General features: G+C 49.7%; 1 protein-coding gene across 2 annotated transcripts in view; it reads right to left on the bottom strand.

Moving 5' to 3' along the window:
• ECPAS (Ecm29 proteasome adaptor and scaffold) overlaps positions 1-25182 on the bottom strand; it is a 286613-nt gene that overhangs the window by 213374 nt on the left and 48057 nt on the right. For both annotated transcript variants that reach the window (XM_075316050.1, XM_075316054.1), the window contains exons 8-10: positions 16999-17080; positions 2180-2299; positions 1951-2036 (exon numbers count right to left, since the gene is read on the bottom strand). In XM_075316050.1, the coding sequence (XP_075172165.1) occupies positions 1951-2036; positions 2180-2299; positions 16999-17080 (288 nt within the window). The remainder of the gene's footprint in view (positions 1-1950; positions 2037-2179; positions 2300-16998; positions 17081-25182) is intronic.

Here is a 25182-nt window from a genome sequence, read left to right as displayed (position 1 = left end):
CATTTAAAATACTGTATTTTTCATTTTATAAGACACACCAGATAATAAAATGTACACCAAACTTAGAGAAAGAATAAAAGATAAAAATAATTTTTGGGTGAAAATGGGTTCTATCTTACAATACGGTTTTATCTTATAGGGGGGGGGTTTCAGCAGTGGGGGAGCAGCGTCATAGGAGGCAGGGGCAGTGGTGGAGTAGGGCGCTGCTACGACGGGTGTCTTGGCGATTCAGGAGCGATTCCGGCGAAGCAGTGGCCATTGTGAGGCAGGAGCCATCCCCAGTGGCTGTATGTAAAAGAAATGCTGGCGGTTCAGGCTTCAAAGAAATGGCGCTCAGAGTCGGTGCGTGCGCAGATTAAGCTTTTGGGTCAATGATGAAGTGAAATCTCATCTTTACGTGCGCCACTTCCGGGAGCCATATTCCTTAAGTCCGCAGCTGGGAGATCAATGGGCCAGAGGCGGCACATGCGCACATGAGATCTTGACTCGTCATTGAGCCGAGAGTTCAATTTGCGCACGCGTAAACTCCGCACGTCATGTCTTTGAAGCCTGCAACGCCGACATTTTTTTTTTTTTTTTTTTACATGCACTCACTGGGTATGGCTCCTGCCTTGCAATTCCAGTTGCTTCACTGGGATGGCTCCTGCTATGCCAGGGTACCCACTGTACTGCCCTCTCCTGCCTTGCAATGCCAGCTGTTTCACCCTACTACTGCTTGTGCCATGGGGACAATGCCTCCTGTGACCGCACTCCACCGCACACCCCCACCTTCAGTAAGCTACAACTGGATCATCTAATTTTCTTCCCAAATGTTTGGGAGGAAAATTGCGTCTTATAATCCGAAAAATACTGCGATTTCTGGAGGCAGATTCTCAGAGAGATCTATGTCCAGCCCACAGATCTTAACAGCTCATTTACATCCAAGAAAAAAAGTGGATTTCTCTGGAATAAGATATTGGATTGCAGATATCAAGGTATCACCTTATTCAGCTTTCTATGATCTACATGCCCATATGGATGGCTTACAAGGGTTGAACCTACTGAGAGATTTTCTTAAAAGTACTAAGTCACTTTTTTCCAGCACCCATGACGGCACCCTTACATCGTGGTGCCGTCATGGGTTCAGAAAAAACACATTACCGGTAAGTAATTACGTATTTTTCCAGCACCCATGACGGCACCACGATGTAAGGGTGCCGTCATGGGTTCAGAAAAAACACATTACCGGTAAGTAATTACGTATTTTCAATTCTGGACATTTGGTCAATTAACCACAACTCAAGTAAAATATTCAGCATGTATGGAAACGTCCCATTTAAAATTGCACAGTGTGCATGAAATTGACTGTATTAATTAGTTTGAGGATTCTACTTTACCGTGTTAAAAATAAGGGCAACAGTAAAAAAAAGCCCACATTCAACAGACAGAGCAAATTATAACTGGAAATAATAGAAGATTGTTTGTGACTGTTGTTTTAAGACACATACATATTAGAAAAAAAGATGACTGGACCCATATATATTAGCGGTCTCCAAAACTTCCCCCAATAGATGAGGTTGAGAAAAAGAAGGATCCGGCCTGTTCAGCGGCTCTCACAGTGAGAACACAACTGAGCTTGGGACAGTTGGGTGAGAGAGATGTTGACAGAACGACTGATTAGCTGACAGCTATCTAATGTGTACTGGAACCTTTAAATAGAGCAAAGCAAAACCAGTGACTAATGATCACATGCCCAAGGTGTCACTAATGACATTCTGCGGAAGTCACCTGACAGCAACCACCAATCACAGGTCTGAGTGGGCCCGCTGCCGCTTTGAACATTGAAGACTTCCTGTCATTGTATGTCTGACCACAGAGAGGAATTTCATTTTGCCCAGACAACCCCTTTAAGCAATTTGTCACTTGTTCTCCATAACAATCAAGGTGTTCATAGTTATTCTAGGTACTTACACTCCACAGATATGGTGCACAAATTGCAGGGACAGCAACCGTAATTTGGCATTTGTGTTTCCCCCAAAAAGCCCATCATAAACGACCTGCAAAAATGTAACACAAATAAGACAAGCTATTGACGTAGTGTGGTAAGAAAAGAATGCAACAAGATGAGAGTACAGAACACAATAAGTATCGATACAAAGCACGGTCATTTGTGTAGACAGCGTGAAATAAAACAAAATACCTGTATATTTGCAGGAAATAATTCCGCTGCCAATCTTGACCTCAGGAGGTGAGGGACAATTTTTAGTTTAACACGAGTGCTGACAGGATCTCTTTTTAGTTCCGGCTTTAATAAATTTCCCTTTAAAGTAATAATAATAACAATAATTATAATGATAATAATAAAAAACAGTTTTAATTTAATAACATTGAAATTAACCACTTTCTAACATAAGATGTACTGGCGCATCATACGTTGGGTGCCTGTCTTTAATGCAGGCTTAGGAGCTGAGCTTGCATCATCGCTGCTTCAAATCCTTAAATGTCACTGTCAATCTCTATAAGGCCTTGTGCGCACGCTGCTTTTTTGTGCAGTTTGTGGTCCTAAACAGCAAAGTCTATGAGAAATCCAAAAGACTGTGCACACGTTGCTTCTTTTTTACCTGTAGTTTTGGTTGCAGAAAGAAGCAGCAGCATGTCACTTCTTTTCTGCGTTTTTCCCTGCGTTTTTCCAATGACCATGTTAAAAAAACGCAGGGGCAAAAATGCAGGAAAATGCGGCAAAAACCCATTGAAAATGCATCAAAAGCACAAGCGTTTTTGACTCGCTTTTTTGGCCAGAGGTGCGTTTTTCTGCCAAAATGGTACGTTTTTTTTGCTGGAGAAACAAAACTGCAGTGTGCGCACATAGCCTAAGGGTTCTCTCACATCTGCGTATAAGTACGCCGAGTGCAATGTGATAAAAAATATTAATCATTGAGGCAGTGCTAATCTGATCTCGCATGAGATATAGAATACCAAACGGATTTGACTCGCCCCACTTTTCTGGATGAAAATCAGAGCGATTTTTTTTATGAAGGTTTGAGCAAACCCTAAGCAGCATTTAAAGTGCTTAGAGGGGTGCTAAGTTCCACGTGACCACTGATGGGATGTCATGGCACCAAGGCCCCTGTGAAGATCTGACTGTGATTGACGTTCATGTAAGACAGTGAATTTTATTACCGTATTTTTCGGACCATAAGACGCACTTTTTTTCCTCCAAATTTGGGAGGAAAGTGTGGGGTGCGTCTTATGGTCTGAAGCTGCGGGGTAGGGAGCTGTGGGGAGTCAGCGCTATGTAGTGGGATCACAGGAGGTAGGGAGGGTCGCTGCTGCAGGATGCCGGCGGCTGGAGAAACCACGTGTGCCCGCTGCTTAAGGTAAACGAATATTCATTAGCTGCTCCAAGTCCACCTCTCTCTGCAGTCAGCGGGGGTGAGGAGCAGCTAATGAATACTTGTTTAATGTAAACAGCGGTCACACGTGGGTTCTCCAGCCCCCGGCTTCCTGCAGAGGCTGGGGAGACTGTGTGTCCGCTGTGAAGGAGGCAGGAGCAGGCTGCCGCTGCAGTTATGTCTGGCCCGGAGGAAGTGCAGATCACTGCTGTGTCTGGGCCAGAGCACGGCATACCTTCACAGCACAGCCGCAGTCTCTGTGCTGAGGGCTCACATTACTCTCACTTTGCTCCTGCTGCCTTTACACTAGAAACAGTCTCCCGTAGCTGACAAGGACCTACAGTGATGTAATGCAGAGGGGTGGGCCAGAGCAGCACAGTGCCCTGCCTCTTCTTTACATCACTGCAGGTCCTTGAGATATGGGAGACTTTGTTTGTAATGCCAGGACCAAACTGAAGCATGGTGAGCATCACATCAGTAAAAGTAAGGCAATAAATATAGTATAGGCATTACTGTACACCTGGATGGGGTTGGATCATATATATATATATATTTACACACACACACACACACACACACACACACACACAATATAACTATATACACACACACACACACACACTATACAACTATACACACACACACACACACTATATAACTATATACACACACACACACAATATAACTATATACACACACACAATATAACTATATACACACACTATATAAAACTCTATATATATATACACACACACACACACACACACACACTCACAGTATATAACTATATATACACACACACACACACACACACACACACACACACACACTAGATTGGAGGATCACACATATAATGATGGGGAACATACATATTCCACGATGGGGGCCATATATACCTGGAAGGTACCCAGAATGGGGGATATGAGGACAGAATTTGGGGATATTATTACCTCAGTAACACTGTCAGCAGTAAAATAGCAGTGTGTCATGACCACATTCTTTTACTTTAATTTTATTTTTTTTCTATTTTTTCCTCTTCTAAAACAAGGGTGTGTCTTATAGTCCGAAAAAAAGAGAATTTTGTTACTTACCGTAAATTCTTTTTCTTATAGTTCCGACATGGGAGACCCAGACCATGGGTGTATAGCTTCTGCCTCTGGAGGACACACAAAGTACTACACTCAAACGTGTAGCTCCTCCCTCCTAGCATATACACCCCCTGGTAGCCAGTCCTAGCCAGTTTAGTGCAAAAGCTGAAGGAGGACATCCACCCACAAGTAGAGACAGAGCAAAACCCGGAACAACCGGAACCTCTGACTACAACAACAGCCGGTGAAAACACACGGAACAAGAAAACTGCCAACAGGCAACAGGGAGGGTGCTGGGTCTCCCATGTCGGAACTATAAGAAAAAGAATTTACGGTAAGTAACAAAATTCTCTTTTTCTTCATCGTTCCTTATGGGAGACCCAGACCATGGGACGTTCCAAAGCAGTCCATGGGTGGGAATAAACAGAAAAACTGAGAAGTTGGTGAAACCTAACTTCACAAATGGGCGACAGCCGCCTGAAGGATGCGTCTGCCCAAGCTCGCATCTGCCGAAGCATGAGCATGCACTTGGTAGTGCTTCGCAAAGGTATGCAGACTAGTCCAAGTGGCAGTCTGAAAGACCTGCTGAGCCGTAGCCTGGGCCTGAAAGCCTAAGAGGCACCGACAGCTCTGGTCAAGTGTGCCTTGATCCCCGGCGGGAGAGGCACTTGAGTACACTGGTAGGTATCGGAAATGGCCGACCTAATCCAACGAGCCAGGGTCGGCTTAGATGCCGAGAGGCCCTTACGCTGACCAGTGGTCAGCACAAAAGAGAGGTGCACCGCCTAAGAACAGCGGTGCGAGACACATAGATCCGGAGCGCCCGCACCAGATCCAGAGTATGCAACGCCTTTTCAAAGCGTTGAACAGGAGCCGGACAAAAGGAAGGCAGGGAAATGACCGGTTAAGGTGGAAGCAGCAACCACCTTAGGGAGAAAGTCCGGAGTCGGACGGAGAACCACCTTGTCTTGATGAAAAACCAAAAAAAAGGGGTGACTCTGAAGAGAGTGCAGCCAAACCAGAGACTCTCTTGAGGGAAGTTATGGCCACTAGAAAGACCACTTTCTGTGAAAGACGAAACAAAGAAACCTCCCTAAGAGGCTCAAAGGGGGGTTTCCGGAAGCCGTGAGGACCGGATTAAGGTCCCAGGGCTCCAAAGGCCGCAGGTAAGGCGGAATGATGTGAGATGCGCCCTGCATGAAGGAGCGTACCTGAGCCAGCCGGGCGATACGCCGCTGGCACAACACTGACAGAGCAGAGACCTGTCCCTTGAGGGAAATGAGGGATAGTCCTAGCTGCAGACCGGACTGTAGAAGGGACAGGAGGGTCGGCAAGGCAAAAAGGCCAAAGGATACTTCCGAGCCCGAGTCATAGTGGAGATGACTTCAGGAGGGATACCAGAAGTCGTCAAGATCCAGGACTCAAAAGCCACGCCGTCAATCTGAGAGCCGCAGGATTCTGGCGGAAAGACGGACCTCGTGAGAGAGGGTCTGGACAGTCCGGGAGATGCCATGGCACCTCTACGGACAGATGGAGCAGGTCAGGGTACCAAGCTCGCCTGGGTCAGTCTGGAGCAATGAGAATGACCCGACGGCCCTCCATTCTGATCTTGCGCCGGACTCTGGGCAAGAGCTAGAGGGTGAAACACGTAAGACAGACGAAGCTGGGACCAATCTTGAACCAGTGCGTCTGCTGCAAAAGCCTGAGGATCGTGGAGCGACGATCCACGTCCGGAGAGCCCTACTTGCGGCAGATTGACCGAAACACTGCCGGATGCAGAGCCCACTCGCCGCTGTCCACGGTTTGACGGCTGAGATAATCTGCCTCCCAGTTTTCCACGTCTGGGATGTGGACTGCGGATATGGTGGTCTAGGAGTCCTCCGTCCACTGAAGAATGCGTTGAACATCCAACATTGCCAGGCGGCTAAGTGTCCCGCCCTGGAGGTTGATGTAGGCAAACGCTGTCGCGTTGTCTGACTGGACTCGAATGTGCCTGGCCGCCAACAGATGGTGAAAGGCTAAGAGAGCTAGAAACACAGCTCTGATTTCCAGCACATTGATCCAGAGGGCTGATTCGGACGGAGTCCAAGTGCCCTGCGCTCCATGGTGGAGATATACTGCTCCCCAGCCGGATACACTAGCATCCTGGTGAGGATCACCCGGGACGGGGCCAGGAAGGAGCGTCCCTGAGACAGAGGGGCCGAAGCCACCACTGAAACGAGCCCCTGGTCTGTGGCGAAGCCACCACCCCGTGGAAGGAGGAAGTCCGCTTGTTCCAACAGCGGAAAATGTCCAGCTGCAGAGGACGCAGATGGAACTGGGCAAGGGAATCGCTTCCATTGACGCCACCATCTGATCCAGCACCTGCATTAGGTGCCTGATGGAACGACGTCGGGGCCTCAGGAAAGAGCGCACCGCCAGAGGAGGGACTGCTGTTTCACTAAGGGCAGCTTCACAAGTGCCGGCAGAGTCTCGAATTGCGTCCCTGGGTACGTGAACTTCTGGGTCAAAGTCAGAGTGGACTTGGACAGAATGACAAGCCACCCGAATTGGCTAGAGTGGCGAGAGTGAGCGAGGCACTCCGCTAACAGTCTGCACTGGATGAAGCCCTGACTAGAAGGTCGTCCAGGACAAAAGGATCACTGCCAACCCCTAGAGGTGCAGGACAGCAATCACTGCTGCCATGACCTTGGGAATACTCGAGGGGCCGTGGCTAACCCCAAGGGAAGAGCCACGAATTGGAAATGTTCCACTCCGATTGCAAAACGTAGCCAACGCTGGTGTGAAACTGCGATTGGCACATGCAGATAGGCATCTCTGATGTCGATGGATGCTAGGGAATCTCCTTGGGTCATTGATTGATCGCAGAGACTCCATGTGAAAATGCCGCACCTGAACATGCTTGATGAGAAGCTTGAGATCCAGGTCGGAAGGCACCGTCCTTTTCGGGGACTAGGAATAGATTTAAATAGAAATCTCAGAACCGTTCCCAGTCGGGAACCGGTACAATTACTCCATTGGCCTGCAAGAATGCCACGGCCTGTGAGAAGGCGGCGGCCTTGGAGCAGGGGGGAGTTGACAGAAAAAAAATCTGTTTGGCGGGCTGGATAGAATTCTATCCTGTAGCCGTGGGAGATGTATCCCGCACCCACTGATCGGAGACATGTAGAAACCACACGTCGCCAAAGTGGGAGAGCCTGCCACCGACAAAGGACGTTGCTGGCGTGGCCAGATAGCCAGGAGGAGGCTGACTTAGTGGCAGCAGCTCCTGCGGTCTTCTGAGGACGCGGCTTCGTGCGCCAGTTGGGTTTACGATCCTTGGCCGAGCTAGTGGACGAGGCCGAGGGCTTAGAGGACGATCAGATGGAGGAACGAAAGGAACGAAACCTCGACTGATTCCTGCCCTGGACAGGTTTCCTGGTTTAGGTTTGTGGCATGGAAGAACTCTTCCCGCCAAGAGCTTCCTTAATAATTTCATCCAGTTGTTCCCGAATAGTCTGGTCCCAGCAAAAGGCAGCCCAGCAAGGAACTTCTTTAGAAGCATCTGCCTTCCACTCTCAAAGCCACAGGAGCCTGCGGATAGCGAGGGAATTAGCTGAGGCCACCACAGTGCGGTGAGAGTCTCCAGCATGGCAGACATGGCATAGGATGAAAAGACTGAAGTCTGGAAGTTAAGGCAACCATTTCGGGCATAGAGTCCCTGTGAGGGAATGCATCTCCTCTAGAGAAGCAGAGATGGCTTTGAAAGCCCGCACTGCTGCAAAAGATGGGGAGAACGAGGCCCCTGCCGCCTCCATACAGATTTGGCCAGAAGGACAACCTGGCGAACAGTGGAAACCTTAAGTGAGGTGCCATCAGCCACGGTCCGGGCTGAGAGTCTAGACACCACAGGGTCCACCTTTGGTGAATGAGCCAACTCCTTGACCACCTCTGGTGGAAAGGGAAAACGGTCATCAGAACCACGCTTTGGAAGCGTTTGTCAGAGCAGACCCTGGGCTTGGTCACAGTGGCCTGAAAACTGGAGTGGTTAAGGAACACACTCCTTGTTCTCTTAGGCAAGGTAAACTGGTGCTTTTTTGCCAGAGAGGGTTGCTCCTCTGATACTGGCGGATTGAGGTCCAGTACAGAATTAATGTACGCAATCGAAACACTAATATCTGCGTCACCCTCGGACAGATCAATGGGGGACATGGAAAGCGTCCGAGACCCCCAGTAAAGGGATCCTCCTCATCCTGCGAGTCAGCTCGTGAATCAGAGCCGCGGGACGAGGAAGGAGAGGGGACCCTGCTTCTCCTGTGAGGAGGACGGGGTCTGAGACCAGAAGAAGAATCCTCTGAGGGCCTTACTGAGCGAGCCGTAGCAGCAGAGGCGCCCTGAGAAGGGGGCTAATGCATGCTCAGCAGAGACTGGGACAACTGTCCCATAGAGAGAAGGATTCTACCCAAGCCGGGGGTTCAGCCACCGGTGCCGGAGCAGCCGGAGGGACTACTGGGGATGAGACTCCAGGCTGAGGCACCACCATGTTAGAGCAGGAATCACAATGTGGTTATGTGCTCGGTACAGGCAGTACGAGCCTACATGCAGTGCATATTGTGCAGCCTTGCAGCCTTACTTCTCGTGTGAGACATGCTGCTGAAGTGGGGGCTCTGAGCCAGGATGACCCCCAGCAGAGTATTGCAGTATATAAGCAGGTCCACAACCGGAGGTTGTGGCTTGCCAGACCGTTTGACATTGTCTCTGTGCCCTCCAGATCCCACAGCCCGGAGCCCCAGAGAGATGCTGCAGTCAGCGCCGATCGCTGTGCAGACATGGCATAAGAACGCTGAAAAAATGGCGCCGGAGCGAGGAGAGGGGGCGGGGCCTACTCTAAGAGCGGGATTCGGAGGGCCAAGGAGATATACAGGGGAGGGAATCTTTCCTCAGAGAGGAGTGTCTCTCCCCTGTGCCGAACAGCCGCTGGGCGGAGCCGCACTGTCCCTCTGCATGACTGACATGCAGGGGCAGTGAAATCGAAACTAGGCCTCAGGCGAAGCCGGGGCCTAGATTTAACAATGCGGCCGGCAAACAGGCACCATCGGCGCGGTTCTCGGATAAAAACCAGAGAACCGGCCGGAAATCACAGCAAAGTGAAAAAACACACTCTCCCCACAATAAATGTACAAGGGACCCCTCAATAACGTCTCAATACTTAGCTTATGAGACGCAGGGCCAGGTCCCTGAGGGGTGAGCGCTCCGTCCGGCAGGGTCCTGAAAGGGCTGCGGATGGAGACCGGTCTCCTGCAAAGCAGTGAGAACCGTGATGGCTCCCACTTCAAGCCAGAGCCCGAGGGATGGTGAAGGAGCGCGGCATGTAAGGCTCCAGCCTTGTAAAATCAACCTTAACAGCACCGCCGACACAGTGGGGTGAGAAGGGACATGCCGGGAGTCCAGTTTGGACCCGCTTTTCTTCCAACTCTTTGAAATCAAAAATCAAAAATCAGATGAGAATGCATGTGTGTGTGACCTCCTGAACACAAAGCATTGAACTGGCTAGGACTGGCTACCAGGGGGTGTATATGCTAGGAGGGAAGAGCTACACGTTTGAGTGTAGTACTTTGTGTGTCCTCCGGAGGCAGAAGCTATACACCCATGGTCTGGGTCTCCCATAAGGAACGATGAAGAAATACGGTATATACTGCTATACTGTAAAAGTTAAGTATATAGTATAAGTGATCAGATGATTGCAGGTTCAAGTCCCAGAAGGACAATAAAAGGAAAATGCGGGAGAATTAGGTCGGGTTCAAGGGTGACGCAGGTGAGGTCATCCACATCTCCGGTTGTAATCTCGCGCCTACTCAAAGACCACACCAGCTCGCGCAAGGGCACCTATGTCTTCAAAAGTTAAAAAAATATTCAAATCACCACTCTTTTCCCCAATAAAAAATAAAAAAAAAAATAAACATATGTGGTATTAGCGCATCCATAAAAGTGCGATCAATCAAAATATGAAATAAATTATCCTTAAATCGTAAACACCATAAAGAGAAAGGAAAATTGAAATTTTATTTTTCCGGTTGCTCAAAGCAAAAAAAGAGAATTTTGTTACTTACCGTAAATTCTTTTTCTTATAGTTCCGTATTGGGAGACCCAGACCATGGGTGTTTAGCTTCTGCCTCCGGAGGACACACAAAGTACTACACCTAAAAGTGTAGCTCCTCCCTCTGAGCTTATACACCCCCTGGTAGCCAGTCCTAGCCAGTTTAGTGCAAAAGCTGAAGGAGAATAGCCACCCACAAGTAGAACCGAGTAAGAACCGGAACAACCGGAGACTCTGTCCACGACAACAGCCGGTGATAACACACGGAACAAGAAAATTGCCAACAGGCAACAGGGAGGGAGCTGGGTCTCCCAATACGGAACTATAAGAAAAAGAATTTACGGTAAGTAACAAAATTCTCTTTTTCTTCATCGTTCCTTTGGGAGACCAAGACCATGGGACGTTCCAAAGCTGTCCCTGGGTGGGAATAAACAGAAAAAACTAAGAAGTAGGAGGAGCCTAACTTCACAAGTGGGCGACAGCCGCCTCAAGGATGCGTCTCCCCAAGCTCGCATCTGCCGAAGCATGAGCATGCACTTGGTAGTGCTTCGAAAAGGTATGCAGGCTAGTCCAAGTGGCAGCCTGACAGACTTGTTGAGCCGTAGCCTGGTGCCTAAAAACCCAAGAGGCACCGACAGCTCTGGTCGAGTGTGCTTTGATCCCCAGCGGGGGAGGCACCTGAGTACTCTGGTAGGCGTCCGAAATGGTCGATCTAATCCAACAGGCCAAGGTCGGCTTAGAAGCAGAGAGACCCTTGTGCCGCCCTGTAGTTAGCACAAAAAGAGAGGTGCACCGCCTAAGCACAGCGGTGCGAGCCACATAAATCCGGAGAGCACGCACCAGATGTAGAGTATGCAGCGCTTTCTCAAAGCGATGAACAGGGGCCGGACAGAAGGAAGGCAAGGAAATATCCTGGTTAAGGTGGAAGGGAGAGAGCACCTTAGGAAGAAAGTCCGGGGTCGGACGGAGAACTACCTTGTCTTGGTGAAAAACCAAAAAAGGTGACTCCGAGGAGAGCGCAGCCAAATCAGAGACGCTCCTGAGAGAAGTTATGGCAACTAGAAAGGCCACCTTTTGAGAAAGACGGTACAAAGAAACCTCCCTAAGAGGCTCAAAGGGGGGTTTCTGCAATACCGTGAGGACCAAGTTAAGGTCCCAGGGACCAAGGGCCGCCGATAAGGCGGAATGATGTGAGACGCACCTTGCATGAAGGTGCGGATCTGAGCCAGCCGGGCGAGACGCCGCTGGAACAGCACTGATAGAGCTGAGACTTGTCCCTTGAGAGAGTTGAGGGACAGTCCTAGCTGCAGACCGGACTGTAAAAAAGACAGAAGGGTCGGCAACGAAAATGGCCAAGGAGAATGGCCGGAAGAGCGACACCAGGACAGGAAAATTTTCCAAGTCCTGTGATAGATCTTGACGGAGGAAGACTTACGGGCCCGAGTCATAGTGGAGATGACTTCAGGAGGAATACCAGAAGCCATCAAAATTCAGGACTCAAGAGCCACGCCGTCAATTTGAGTGCCGCAGAATTCGGGTGGAAAAACGGACCTTGCGAGAGCAGGTCTGGACGGTCCGGAAGATGCCACGGCATCTCCACGGACAGTTGGAGCAGGTCCGGATACCAAGCTCGCCTGGGCCAGTCCGGTGCAATGAGGATGACTCGACGGCCCTCCATTCTGATCTTGCGCAGGACTCTGGGCAAGAGAGCTAGAGGGGGAAACACGTAGGACAGACGAAACTGGGACCAGTCTTGAACCAGAGCGTCCGCGCCGAAGGCCTGAGGATCGTGGGAGCGAGCCATGTAAACCGGAACCTTGTTGTTGTGATGGGATGCCATTAGGTCCACGTCCGGAGTGCCCCACTTGTGGCAGATTGACTGAAACACTGCCGGGTGCAGAGACCACTCGCCACCGTCCACGGATTGACGGCTGAGATAATCTGCCTCCCAGTTTTCTACGCCAGGGATGTGGACTGCGGATATGGAGGACTTGGAGTCCTCCGCCCATTGAAGAATGCGTTGAACCTCCAACATTGCCAGGCGGCTGCGTGTCCCGCCTTGGTGATTGATGTAGGCAACCGCTGACGCGTTGTCTGACTGGACTCGAATGTGCCTGCCCGCCAACAGGTGGTGAAAGGCTAGGAGAGCTAGAAGCACAGCTCTGGTTTCCAGCACATTGACTGAAAGGGCTGACTCGGACAGAGTCCAAGTGCCCTGAGCTCTGTGGTGGAGATGTACCGCTCCCCAGCCGGATAGGCTGGCATCCGTGGTGAGAATCACCCAGGACGGAGCCAGGAAGGAGCGTCCTTGGGACAGGGAGAGGGGTCGAAGCCACCACTGAAGAGAGGTCCTGGTCCGTGGCGACAGAGCCACTAACCTCTGTAAGGAGGAAGGCCGCTTGTCCCAACAGCGGAGAATGTCCAGCTGCAGAGGACGCAGATGGAACTGGGCAAAGGGAACCGCCTCCATGGAAGCCACCATTTGACCCAGCACCTGCATCAGGCGCCTGAGGGAATAACGGCAGGGCCTCAGGAGAGAGCGCACCGCTAGCCGGAGAGACTGCTGTTTGATTAAGGGCAACTTCACAAGTGCCGGCAAAGTCTCGAACTGCATCTCTAGGTACGGGAGACTCTGGGTCGGAGTCAGAGTGGATTTGGGAAGATTGACAATCCACCCGAATTGGGCTAGGGTGGCGAGAGTGAGCGAAATACTCCGCTGACAGTCTGCGCTGGATGGACCCTTGACCAGAATGTCGTCCAGATAAGGAAGCACTGCTAACCCCTGGAGGTGCAGGACCGCAATCACTGCCGCCATGACCTTGGTGAATACCCGAGGGGCCGTGGCTAACCCGAAGGGGAGAGCCACGAATTGAAAATGATCCTCTCCTATCGCAAAACGTAACCAACGCTGATGTGACACTGCGATTGGCACATGTAGATAGGCATCTCTGATGTCGATGGACGCCAGGAACTCCCCTTGGGTCATAGAGGCAATGACTGATCGCAGAGACTCCATGCGAAAATGCCGCACCCGGACATGCTTGTTGAGAAGCTTGAGATCCCGGATGGGCCGGAAGGTACCATCCTTTTTTGGAACTAGGAAGAGATTTGAGTAAAAACCTCTGAACCGTTCCTGAGCGGGAACTGGGACAATCACTCCGTTTGCCTGCAAGGACGCCACGGCCTGCGAGAAGGCGGCGGCCTTGGAGCAGGGGGGAGTTGAGAGAAAAAATCTGTTTGGAGGGCTGGAAGAGAATTCTATCCTGTAGCCGTGAGATATGAGGTCTCTCACCCACTGATCGGAGACCTGCTTTAACCAAGCGGCGCCAAAGTGGGAGAGCCTGCCACCGACTAAAGACGTGGCTGGAGCGGGACGAGAGTCATGAGGAAGCTGCCTTAGTGGCAGAACCTCTTGCGGTCTTCTGCGGACGCGCTTTTGGGCGCCAGTTGGATTTCTGATCCTTGGCTGAGTTAGCAGACGAGGCAGAAGGCTTAGAAAATGACCAGTTGGAGGAACGAAAGGAACGAAACCTCGATTGATTCCTACCCTGGGCGGGTTTCCTGGTCTTAGTTTGTGGCATGGAAGTACTCTTCCCGCCAGTAGCTTCTTTAATGATTTCATCCAGCTGTTCACCAAACAGCCGTGAACCAGCAAAAGGGAGCCCAGCAAGAAACTTCTTGGACGAAGCATCTGCCTTCCACTCTCGAATTAGCTGAAGCCACCGCAGTGGGGTGAGCAGCCTCTAGCATGGCAGACATGGCATAAGATGAAAAGGCTGAAGCCTGAGCAATTAAGGTAACCATCTCAGGCATAGATTCCTTGGTGAGGGAATGCATCTCCTCTAGAGAAGCAGAGATGGCTTTGAGAGCCCACACTGCTGCAAAAGTCGGAGAACACGCGGCCCCCGCAGCTTCATACACAGATTTGGCCAGAAGGTCAATCTGACGGTCAGTGGAATCCTTAAGTGAGGTGCCGTCAGCCACCGACACAACGGTCCGGGCTGATAGCCTAGACACCGGAGGGTCTACCTTTGGGGAGTGAGACCACTCCTTGACCACCTCAGGTGGAAATGGAAACCGGTCATCAGAACCACGCTTTGGAAAGTGTTTGTCAATGCAGGCCCTGGGTTTGGTCACAGCGGTCTGAAAACTAGAGTGGTTAAAGAACACACTCTTCACTCTCTTAGGCGAGGTAAACTGATGTTTTTCTGCCAAAGAGAGTTGCTCCTCTGATACTGGCGGATTGAGATCCAGCACAGAATTAATAGAAGCAATCAAATCACTAAGATCTGAGTCATCCTCAGAGAAATCGATGGGATACATAGCCTCCGAGCCCCCAGTGAGAGCATCCTCCTCATCTTGAGAGTCAGCTCTTGAGACAGAGCCGTGGGATGGGGAGGGGGAGGAAACCCTGCGCCTTCTCTTAGAAGGACGGGGTCTGGGATCAGATGATGAATCCTCCGTGAGCTCTGATGGACGGAGGTCAGAGGATAGGAGTCCTCTGTCAAGAGTATTAGAGGCACCCTGAGAGGGGGGCTGATGCATATTCATCAAAGTCCTGGACAAAAGTCCCATGGACTCAGCAAATGACTGGGATATGGACCTAGAAAAGGACTCTACCCAGGCCGGGGGTTCAATCACAGGTGCAGCAGCAGCCTGAGAGACCACTGGGGGTGAGACTCCAGGCTGTGGCACCGCCAAGTTAGAGCAACCATCACAGTGTGGATAAATGCTCGGCTCAGGCAGCAGGAGCTTACCTGCAGTGCATGCAGAATAAAGCTTTGGAGCCTTGCTCCTTGTGTGAGACATGCTGCTGGAGTGGGGGCTTTGCAGAGAATGAACCCCAGGGAGAATATACAGAGGTCCACAACCGGAGACCGGCTGTGGCTTACCAGACCGCTGAGCGCGGTGTTGTGTGCCCTCCAGATCCCGAAGCCCGGTCCCCCAGAGCGCAGCACCTCAGCAGAGATGCAGAATGCAGGATGTCCCAGAGCAGAGTGGACTCTGCCTGAGAAATGGAGGGGGCGAGACTAGGGGCGTTCCTATAAAAGAGCGGGAACTGGAGGGCTATAGAGACCTGCCGGGAAGGAGGGACGCCCCAGCAGTGGGGAGTGTCCCTCCCCTGTGTAGAACGGCCGCCGGGAGGAGCCGAACCTGTCCCTCTGCATGAGTGACATGCGAGGGCAGGAAAACGAAACTAGGCCTCCGGCGAAGCCGGGGCCTAAATTTAAGCGGCGAGGCCGACAAGCAGGCACCATCGGCACGGTTCTCAGGCAAAAGCTGGAGAACCCGCCGGAAAAGTTAAAAACAATCACATACAGCATACTCTCCCCTTACAATAAAGAACCGGGACCCCCAACATAAACGTCTCAGGTACTTAGCTGCTGAGACGCAGGGCCATGTCCCTGGGGATGAGTGCTCCGGTCCAACAGAATCCTCAAGGGGCTGTGGATGGAGACCGGACTCCTGCCAGGCATGGAGACCGTGCTGGCTCCCACTTCAAGCCAGAGCCCAGAAGGGATGGTGAAGGAGCGCGGCATGTAAGGCTTCAGCCTTGTAAATCAACCTTAACAACACCGCCGACACAGTGGGGTGAGAAGGGACATGCTGGGAGTCCAGACATGGACCCGCTTTTCTTCAAACTCTTTCCAAAAGTCAAACAATCAGATGAGAATGCATGTGTGGATGTATGACCTCCTGAACACAAAGCGATAAACTGGCTAGGACTGGCTACCAGGGGGTGTATAAGCTCAGAGGGAGGAGCTACACTTTTAAGTGTAGTACTTTGTGTGTCCTCCGGAGGCAGAAGCTAAACACCCATGGTCTGGGTCTCCCAAAGGAACTATGAAGAAAAATGAAATAAGCAATCAAAATGCCTTGTGTGCCCAAAAAACGTATGATTAAAAAGCCAACTGCCTAGCTAAAAAAAAAAAAAAAAATCATCACACAGCTGCATTATCTGGAAAATTATGTTATAACAGTCTTGGAACATGGTGATGCAAGCAAATTATTTTTTTTACGAATTTGCTACTTAAATAAAATCAAACAAATAAATATAACTATACACATTTGGTATTATCTTAATCCAAATGACCTAGAGAATCATATGGTCAAGTCATTTTTTGGTGGAATTTTTTTTATATTACAGAATTTTACCACACTTGGAATTGTTTCCCTTTTCCCAGCACACTGAATGGTAAGATGAATGGTGTCATTCAAAACTACAACTCCTCCCACAAAAAACAAACCCTCATACGGTTATGTGTACAGAAAAGTAAAAAAAAAAAAAAGTTATTGCTCTTGGAAGAAGAGAAGGAAAAAAAAAACTAGAGCTCGTAAAAACAGAAAATGGCCTGGTCGGGAAGGGTGCAAACAAGGGCATATTCCATACCAAGTAGTGTAAGAGTGTGAATGAGAAACTATTTTCAGTGCTTGATATGTTATACTATAAATGATTTCTTACCTCCTTTGTTTTAAGAGGTATGTCTCCCAGATAAACTTTGTACATTTTGCTGATAATAACTGGGTCGTTCCAATCAATTAAGCTTCAAAATAAAGAAGAATAAATTAATACAGTAATATAAAACTGTTAATACACACAAAAAGACTTGGGTTCACTTTTGGTTAAAGCACCATTCCAGTGGATGGGTGTTTCAGTGCTGGAGTGGCACTTTAAATATAAACCCCCTGCTTTATATTCACCCTCCAGCGTCTTCACCTAATTTTGGCATTGCTCTTGTCCCGTGGCACCATCTTGTGAATGTAACTTCTGACTGTCCGGAAGTCAGAAGTTATGTCACAAGCGCTCAATGCAATTCTCAGAGCCAGAACGAGGCTCTCAGATTTACACTGATTTGAGACCTGCGGCACACTCCATGAAACACTGGAGGGCACTGTAGCACCCCTGAGGTACCAGGTGCCACAAAATGTAACCTGTGGAAACCCAAACCCAGGAATATCCGTGCCAGTGAACACACCAGCATCCTCAGGCCACAAACACAACCCCATCACCAGACTGGGAGACTGCCTAGCAACAGTTAAAAGGGATGGGCACTGATTGGATATTTGCCACCCAATCTTTAGGGAGAGACCCAGCGAGGGGGAAGGGCCAGTGGTCAGTTGGAGAGTTGGCGGGAAGGAGTGTAGAGGAAGAAGTTGAGGAGTGTAGAGGAGTGTAAAGGAGACAGAAGGGGGGGGCGTGGCCAGCAGGCAGCATGAGCGGTCGCATCTGAGAGCAGCTCCGCAGTCCAACGCTGATAAATACTATTAATCCTGCCGAAATTGGTGCCTAAATACACCTCCGGATTACCTGTGGTGCGGTGAGCATTCTGATCGGTACCATGAGCAGAGGTCGCAGCGCAGCGGCGGCTGAAAAGCTGAAGAAGTTTGCTCGGGACTCCCAGCAAGATGGCGTCGGCAAGCAGTCGGAGCGGGAATCCAGTGAGGCGGAGGAGGAGGAGAGCATGGAGGCCGGATCCAAGGAGCCGCGGGAGCTAACCCTGCAGCAGGTTACGTCGCAGTTACTTGCGGCGATCCAGGATTCAAAAGTGTCGCTGACGGGCAAAATCGAGGAGGTTAAGATTGATGTGGGACTCCTCCGGCTAGACCTGCAAAATCTGAGAGAGCGGGTAAAGGAGACGGAGCAGCGGATCTCCACGCTGGAAGACGACGCAAGAGCGACGCCGGGCAGATTGTCCTCTTTGGAGAGCGCGGCAAATAACTGGGCGCAAAGGGCTGACGATCTGGAAAACCGCCTGCGTCGCAATAATTTAAGAATTCTGGGGATGCCGGAGAGGGCAGAAGGGAGCGACCCATGTAAGTTCATGGAAACATGGCTTTCTGAAACTTTCCCTGATGCGACGCTGTCAGCGGCGTTCACTATAGAACGAGCCCACCGGGTACCGGCCAGACCTCCTCCCCCGGGAGCGCAGCCTAGACCTCTCCTGGCCCGACTGTTGAGCAGCAGGGATAGAGATGCGATCCTTGGTGCGGCGCGACGCAAAGGCCCGATCCTACATAATAATGCTCCCATACTGATTTTTCCTGACTTCTCTGCGTCTCTTCAGAAAACGAGGGCATCCTTCATTCAGGTGAAAAAACGTCTTAGAGATCACCATATTGCTTATTCCATGATCTTCCCGGCTCGTCTCAGAGTGGTTCATCAAGAGCGATCCTTGTTCTTTACATCTCCTGCGGAGGCGGATGACTGGATCAATACACTAAAGAGGAAGCGCTGATGCGTTACAGCCATGAGCGACGCCGAGAGGATCGCTGTTGTGATGGCATCGTGGTTCTGATTGTTTATTTCATCTCCTTTGGATTGAGGTCGGTGATACGATTCCTTTTCCTGGGACGCCTGGAATCGCTGTTGCGATAGTTTTAGGATCATCCTATGCAGATATTCGGCGTCCCTCGACATTGAAGGCGCGATATATCTTTGGTTCCTCCATCTCTCCTACCATGCGAGTGGAGCGATGTTCGGGATCGCAGTTGCGTCCGCGTCCAACTCCTTTGGTTCCAGTTTGTGGAGAAATTGACGATTCCATCAGGATGCGATGGTGCGCTTGCGACCCCCGGAAGCATGTGAGTTACTGGATGTGTTTATTATTGGCCTTCCATTGTGCCGGTCTCCAGGTTGGCCCCCCCCCCTCAAGGCTGGGCAGCTGGAGATGGTGCCTTTGAGTGTGTCGGGACCTGAGCTCACTGCGATTATTACTAAGCCCTGTTTGAGTTCTGGAATACTCGTCGCTGGTGGGACCGGATTGAACTGTCTTCAAGCGGGACATGTGCCAGAACGCTGCTGCGGTGCCATGATCAATTTCATGCGATCTTGAATTATCCTGCATCTTGCGATCCAAAAGGGGACTTTACTCCGGGTTTGCAGTATTTGGCAACGCACTTAAGTTCAGGATGCTGAATTCTGTCTTTAAAGCTATATTAAGGTTTTTTGGGGTCACCATACATGATAGTCACTTATAATTTGGGATTGCCTGCAAATTCTCCTTCCATTTCCTTTACATTCCTATCTCTTCTTCCCCCCTCTCAGTCTCACTTGTCTAATCCCTCGGCCCCTTTATCTCAGCCTCATACCCATCCTTGCTATTCTATTCCTATCTACCTCTAAGTCTTCTTTGCTATTTTCTCCAACTTCCCTCTTCAACCTTCATCTCTCTTCTTCAGTTTCCACCCAGTATGCCCTCTGTTACCTCTCTTCTTCTTATATTTCTATATTCCCTCCTCCTCACACTCTCTCTTCTTCCGCCCATCTTAATTTCTTTCCTCTTTCGTCTCTTCCCTTGCCCCTTTCTCTCTTCCTTACCCCCCCCCCTTTTTTTTTTTTCCCTTCTCTCCTTTCTCTTCTCTCTTCTCTTTCTCTTTTTCCATATTTTTTTTTTTTTATGCCTACTTACTCTGGGTTCTCTTACCTATGTATGATTAAAGGTTATGTTGCAGGATAATTTAATACGTTGGACTGCAGGAGAAGCTTAAGTCCTTGTTTCGAGGACACCCCCGTACCAAGTACACCATCTAGCCACGTTGGTTCACCCTGGTCGTTACTAGGGACACCCTCTCCTGGTCACACTACTGGATCAGTTCTTTCGGCTGTGTGTTTGCAACCGATAGTTTGTATTTAAGGGTACGTTTGCCCAAGTTCTACTGTGGGTTAAGTTTTTGACATTTCCCTATTAATTCAGTACGAGATACATTTCAATGGCTTTAAGTTTGATGACATGGAATGTTAGGGGGCTGGGCACATCCAGGAAACGGGCGGCAGTATTTGCACATATCAAAAAATCTAAAGCTCAGATTTTATGTTTGCAAGAGACCCATTTGTTGTTGGAAACCACGAGAGTGCTTCAGAAGCCTTGGGTTCAATGGTCAGCTCACTCTGTTCATTCCTCATATTCGAGGGGAGTATCGGTACTAGTCCATAAAGCATTGCGGTGGGACCCGGGTAAGATTATAAAGGATACTGATGGGAGGTATGTGTTTATCCAGGCTCACATCGATGGGATCATGATAGTGATCTTGGCCATATACATCCCCCCTGCGATGGGAATCTCAATCTTGTATGAAGCGGCTAAGTTTGCCTCACAATTCCCGCAAGCCTTGGTGCTCTGCATGGGGGACTTCAATTTGATTAGTAACATAGGGCTGGATAGATTCAACACCCGGCAGGTCCCGATCTCCCCTACGATGCAAACTAGACTGAGTGCATTCCTGCAGGAGGTGGGGTGGAGTGACATGTGGCGGTTTTTTAACCCAGTACTGAGAGAATACACATGTTATACCCCAGGGAAAAACTCATTGTCTAGAATTGATTACATCTGTGGAAATGAAGGAGTCTGTGCCCATATACAATCGGTGTGTCATCTACCCAGATCAGTATCAGACCACTCTCCGGTATTTGTCAGCATTAAGTGGGAGGGTTGTAAATCTCGTAAAGTGTCACGGAAGATTAACCCTTGGTGGCTGTCACTCTTTGGCACCAATGATAGGATTCCTGATCAGCTCAGGGCATACACCGAGACTAACTCCGTGGAAGAGAATCACTCGGCCTACTGGGACGCGCTTAAGGCGTATTTGAGGGGTTGCTGTCACTCTTCTATCTCTTATGTCAAGAAACAGGCGGCCAGAGAGGAGGAGGAATTGGCCACTCAAAATAGAATGCTTGAACACAGATTTACCTCAGACCCTTCTGAAGGAAACAGATCCCAGTGGCTACAGGCTGGGAGGAAATATCTTTTGTTCCTGCAGGATAAGGCTAAGAGGCATGTCTTCTTCATGAACCAGAGATATTTTGAGCAAGGGAACCAATCTAGTAGTTTACTAGCGTTCCTGGTGCGCCAATCCACTAGCTCACCTGCGGTCCTTAAGATCAGAGACTCCGGTGGCGAATCAATCACCTTCGTCACTGGCATCCTGAAGGTGTTTCTGAACTTCTATAGGAACCTATATGAATCCAGGCTGGCTGTGTCAAGGGAGGAGATCACTGAATACTTGCGGGATCTGGAGCTTCCCAGATTGACTTTGGCCCAGAGGTCGGCCTTGGATGAGCCCATTAGCATGGAAGAGATGGTGGAGGCGATGGGAGCCCTCAATAGGGGTAAGGCGTCTGGCCCAGACGGACTCCCGATTGAGATATTCGACAAGTATAGGGTGGAGCTGGTTCCGGCTCTCCTGGAGACGGCTGAGGCTTCGTTCCGCAGGGGACGGTTGCCTGATTCCTTCTATGAGGCAACCATCGTGCTACTATTGAAACCAGATAAGGATCCACTGGATTGTGGCTCATACAGACCGATCTCTCTGTTGAACTCTGATTACAAAATTCTTACCAAAATTTTAGCAACTAGACTCAATAAAGTGATCTCCTCCATAATACATGAGGATCAGTCTGGATTCATTCCGGGTAGAAGTACTTCGGATAATCTGAGGAGGGCACAGGTGATTCTACAGATGGGCACCAAGTTAGAGGAGGATTGGGCTTTGGTCTCCTTGGATGCGGCCAAGGCCTTTGACTCTATAGAATGGCCATACCTGCTGGAGGTGCTGCGAGCATTTGGTTTCGGCAATGATTTTATTAGATGGATTGAGATTATATATAAAGCCCCAACGGCTAACATTCAGGTGGGAGGCGGAGTATCGGAAACCTTCCATTTGGAAAGGGGAACCAGGAAGGGATGTCCTCTATCCCCCCTTCTGTTCGCCCTTGCCATGGAACCGTTGGCAGTGCGCATTCGGACGGACCCAATCTACCGGGGGGTGAGACATCGTAAGGGAGATGAACGTTTGTCTCTGTATGCAGACGACCTGTTATTGTTTGCTTCGGATCCGGATTCCTCCATTCCTAGAGCCGTAGAGTTAATCGACCGATTCGGGGAGTTCTCGGGCCTGTCAATAAATTGGTCAAAATCGTACCTTCTCTTCCTATCCCGGGACAGGGAGGAAATGATGAATACCCACATATGTAGGGTTCCAGTGGTGGATCATTTTAAATACCTGGGGATTATATTGACGGGAAGCCCTTCGGAGATGATAGCAAGAAACATTGCCCCCTTATTATCACACCTCGGGGAGAAATTTAATAGATGGAGCCAACTCCCGCTCTCAGTGGCGGGAAGGATTAATCTCCTTAAAATGATAGTGCAACCAAAGTGTCTTTACATAACCCAACATGTATTCGTACAGATTCCTCGCTCTTTCTTTCGGTCCCTGGAATCTTTGATGATTACCTTTGTCTGGGGTCCTTCCAGATCAAGGGTCCAGTTGGCCAAATTACAGAGACCCAAGGACATGGGGGGTATGGCCCTTCCTGATCTGTACTTATACTATCTGGCCGGACAATTGAAATATTTGGGACAATGGAGACTTCCTGGGGTGAGGGGTTCTCCGGAGGGTCTTCTGACAGACTTCACAGGTATGGATCTCCTATGGCCATTGTTGACGGACCACAAGAGGGCTCCTGAGGGTCGGGTCCTCCCAATACACAAACTGGGGGCCAGGGTCTGGAGGGAGGCTAAAACCATTTTTGGTTTCCATGATATGCCAACTGAGACACCAATATGGGGTAACCTGGACCTTCCACACTTTTGTGGGCTGCCGGGGTTTGGCGAATGGAGGAATCGAGGAATAGTCTACTTGGGATCACTGGTCCGGGATGGTGGTCTCCGCCCCTTTGCGCAGCTGCGTGCAGAATTTGATTTGCCGGAATCTTATGGGTTTCAGTATCTCCAGATTAGGCACGCCTTTCGGGCTCAGTTCTCTGGTCGTGGGATTAGATTCTCTTCCTTTCCAGTCATTGGAATTATCAGATCACAGGGCCCTGGAGGCCTCATTTCCAAACTGTACTCCTCCCTTATCCGGGCCAAGGCCATGACCAGTCCTCTTTCTGTCCGGGAGAGGTGGAGTGCCAGGATCCCTGAAATTGATGATGTAGTGTGGGACGACATTGTCGAATCCCACACGCTAGTCTCTCCGGCAGTCAATAATAGACTGATTCAGTTATACATAATACACCAAAGTTATATGACTCCTCAAAGATTGAACAAGATGAAAAAGGCGAATAATCTGGTGGGGGTGGGTTGTCCAAGATGCGGGAGAGACGGTGCTGATTTCTGGCACATGATATGGGATTGCCGGGTCATTCTCTCCTATTGGAGCGAGGTTGTAACGATTCTATCCACCATACTTCAGAAAGGAGTTGCTCTGTGCCCAATTCTGTGTCTGTTTGGGGTGGTGGATGTACGCTCCTGGTCCCAAAATGAAAACTTGCTAATAAAAAAGGTACTATTTTTGGCCCGGAAGGGCATTATACTAAACTGGATGGGCGTCCACCCTCCAACTAGAGCCTCATGGATTGCGTTGGTAAATGCTATAATTCCGTCAGAACACTATGTTTATAAGATAAGGGGATCATTACATAAATTTGACAAAATATGGGGTAGATGGATGGACTCGCCCTTGACCGGAGGATCACCCGGCTCCCTTACTGATAGCCTACAGTCGGTACTGGCGTGATAGTAACTAATGGTATTCTGATGGGTGGAAAGGAGAATATGTGGCTTATGATATAATGTATTGGGGATACTACAAGACCGCTGTAATCTGGGTTGCGCTTCTCTTATTGAGGTGGGCTTTTCGCCCCAGAATGGATATGTTTCATGAACTGACTCCTCTGCAATGATTAATGTGCTAAGGCCAGATTGAATGTAATAGATGTGGATTTAATTGTTGTTGCTTTATTACTCTGCTTATCAAACAGTATATGTGTATACTTGTAAAGTACAAATTGCTGACTTATCCTATAATGTAATGTCTTACTTAACCTTCAATAAAACGAGTTTAAAAAAAAAAAGGAGACAGAAGGAGTTGAGAGCGAAAGTACAGAAAGAAAGGAAAAGACCTGAAGTAACAACGGAGTGCTGTAATAGGAATGAGGGACTGTGAAGCAAGGAACCAGGACTCCAGGGACCGTGGGTTACCTGTGGAAGTGTAAGTCTCCAGGAACCGCGGGACGCCTGTGGAAGTCTGGAACCAAGGCTCACAAGACTCAGCACAAGGCAGGGTGCAGACCCTAGGACAGCGGGACACTTTAAGGTCAACTGTTAATTCTATCAGGTGAGGGGATCTCCAGGGTCCATCGTCAACCAAAGAGTCTGAAACATCAGCATCAAACAGGGGACTGGGGAATGAACCCCTTAAATAGTCCAGGCTGCCTGCAATAGAACCATGACTGAAAAGAAGGAACTCCCAAGAAATTCTAGGTCACGGGAGCCCATCAACATCAATTGTGCACGGAGGACAGCCAATCCAGGTCACAGCTGGCACGGAGAACAAGGGGAGAAGGAACACCTGTAACTGGAACCAACGGGTCCAGGTAACAGGCCGAAGTAAAAAGGCAAGTTGAAACTGCAATACCGGTGTGGACTGTTTTCTTTTCGCCTCTGCACACATATACTGACTGCCCCTTACGATTGCCACCCTTTACCATCCACTGCTGGGGCCTGTCCATGCTTGCGGAGGGCCCAAAACACCTAAGCTGCACTACTCCATCAGCCCCAGCAGGACTCTGCAGCGGCGGCCCCAATAACCTGGCCGCACACCACAAGTGGCGTAGTCGAGAACTCTTATTTTTATTCCCTTTTTA

Source organism: Anomaloglossus baeobatrachus, chromosome 1, assembly GCF_048569485.1.
Source record: "Anomaloglossus baeobatrachus isolate aAnoBae1 chromosome 1, aAnoBae1.hap1, whole genome shotgun sequence".
NCBI classification, from domain to species: Eukaryota; Metazoa; Chordata; class Amphibia; order Anura; family Aromobatidae; genus Anomaloglossus; species Anomaloglossus baeobatrachus.
The sequence above is the reverse complement of the archived record's forward strand: the minus strand, read 5'-3'. Positions and strand labels throughout refer to the sequence as shown.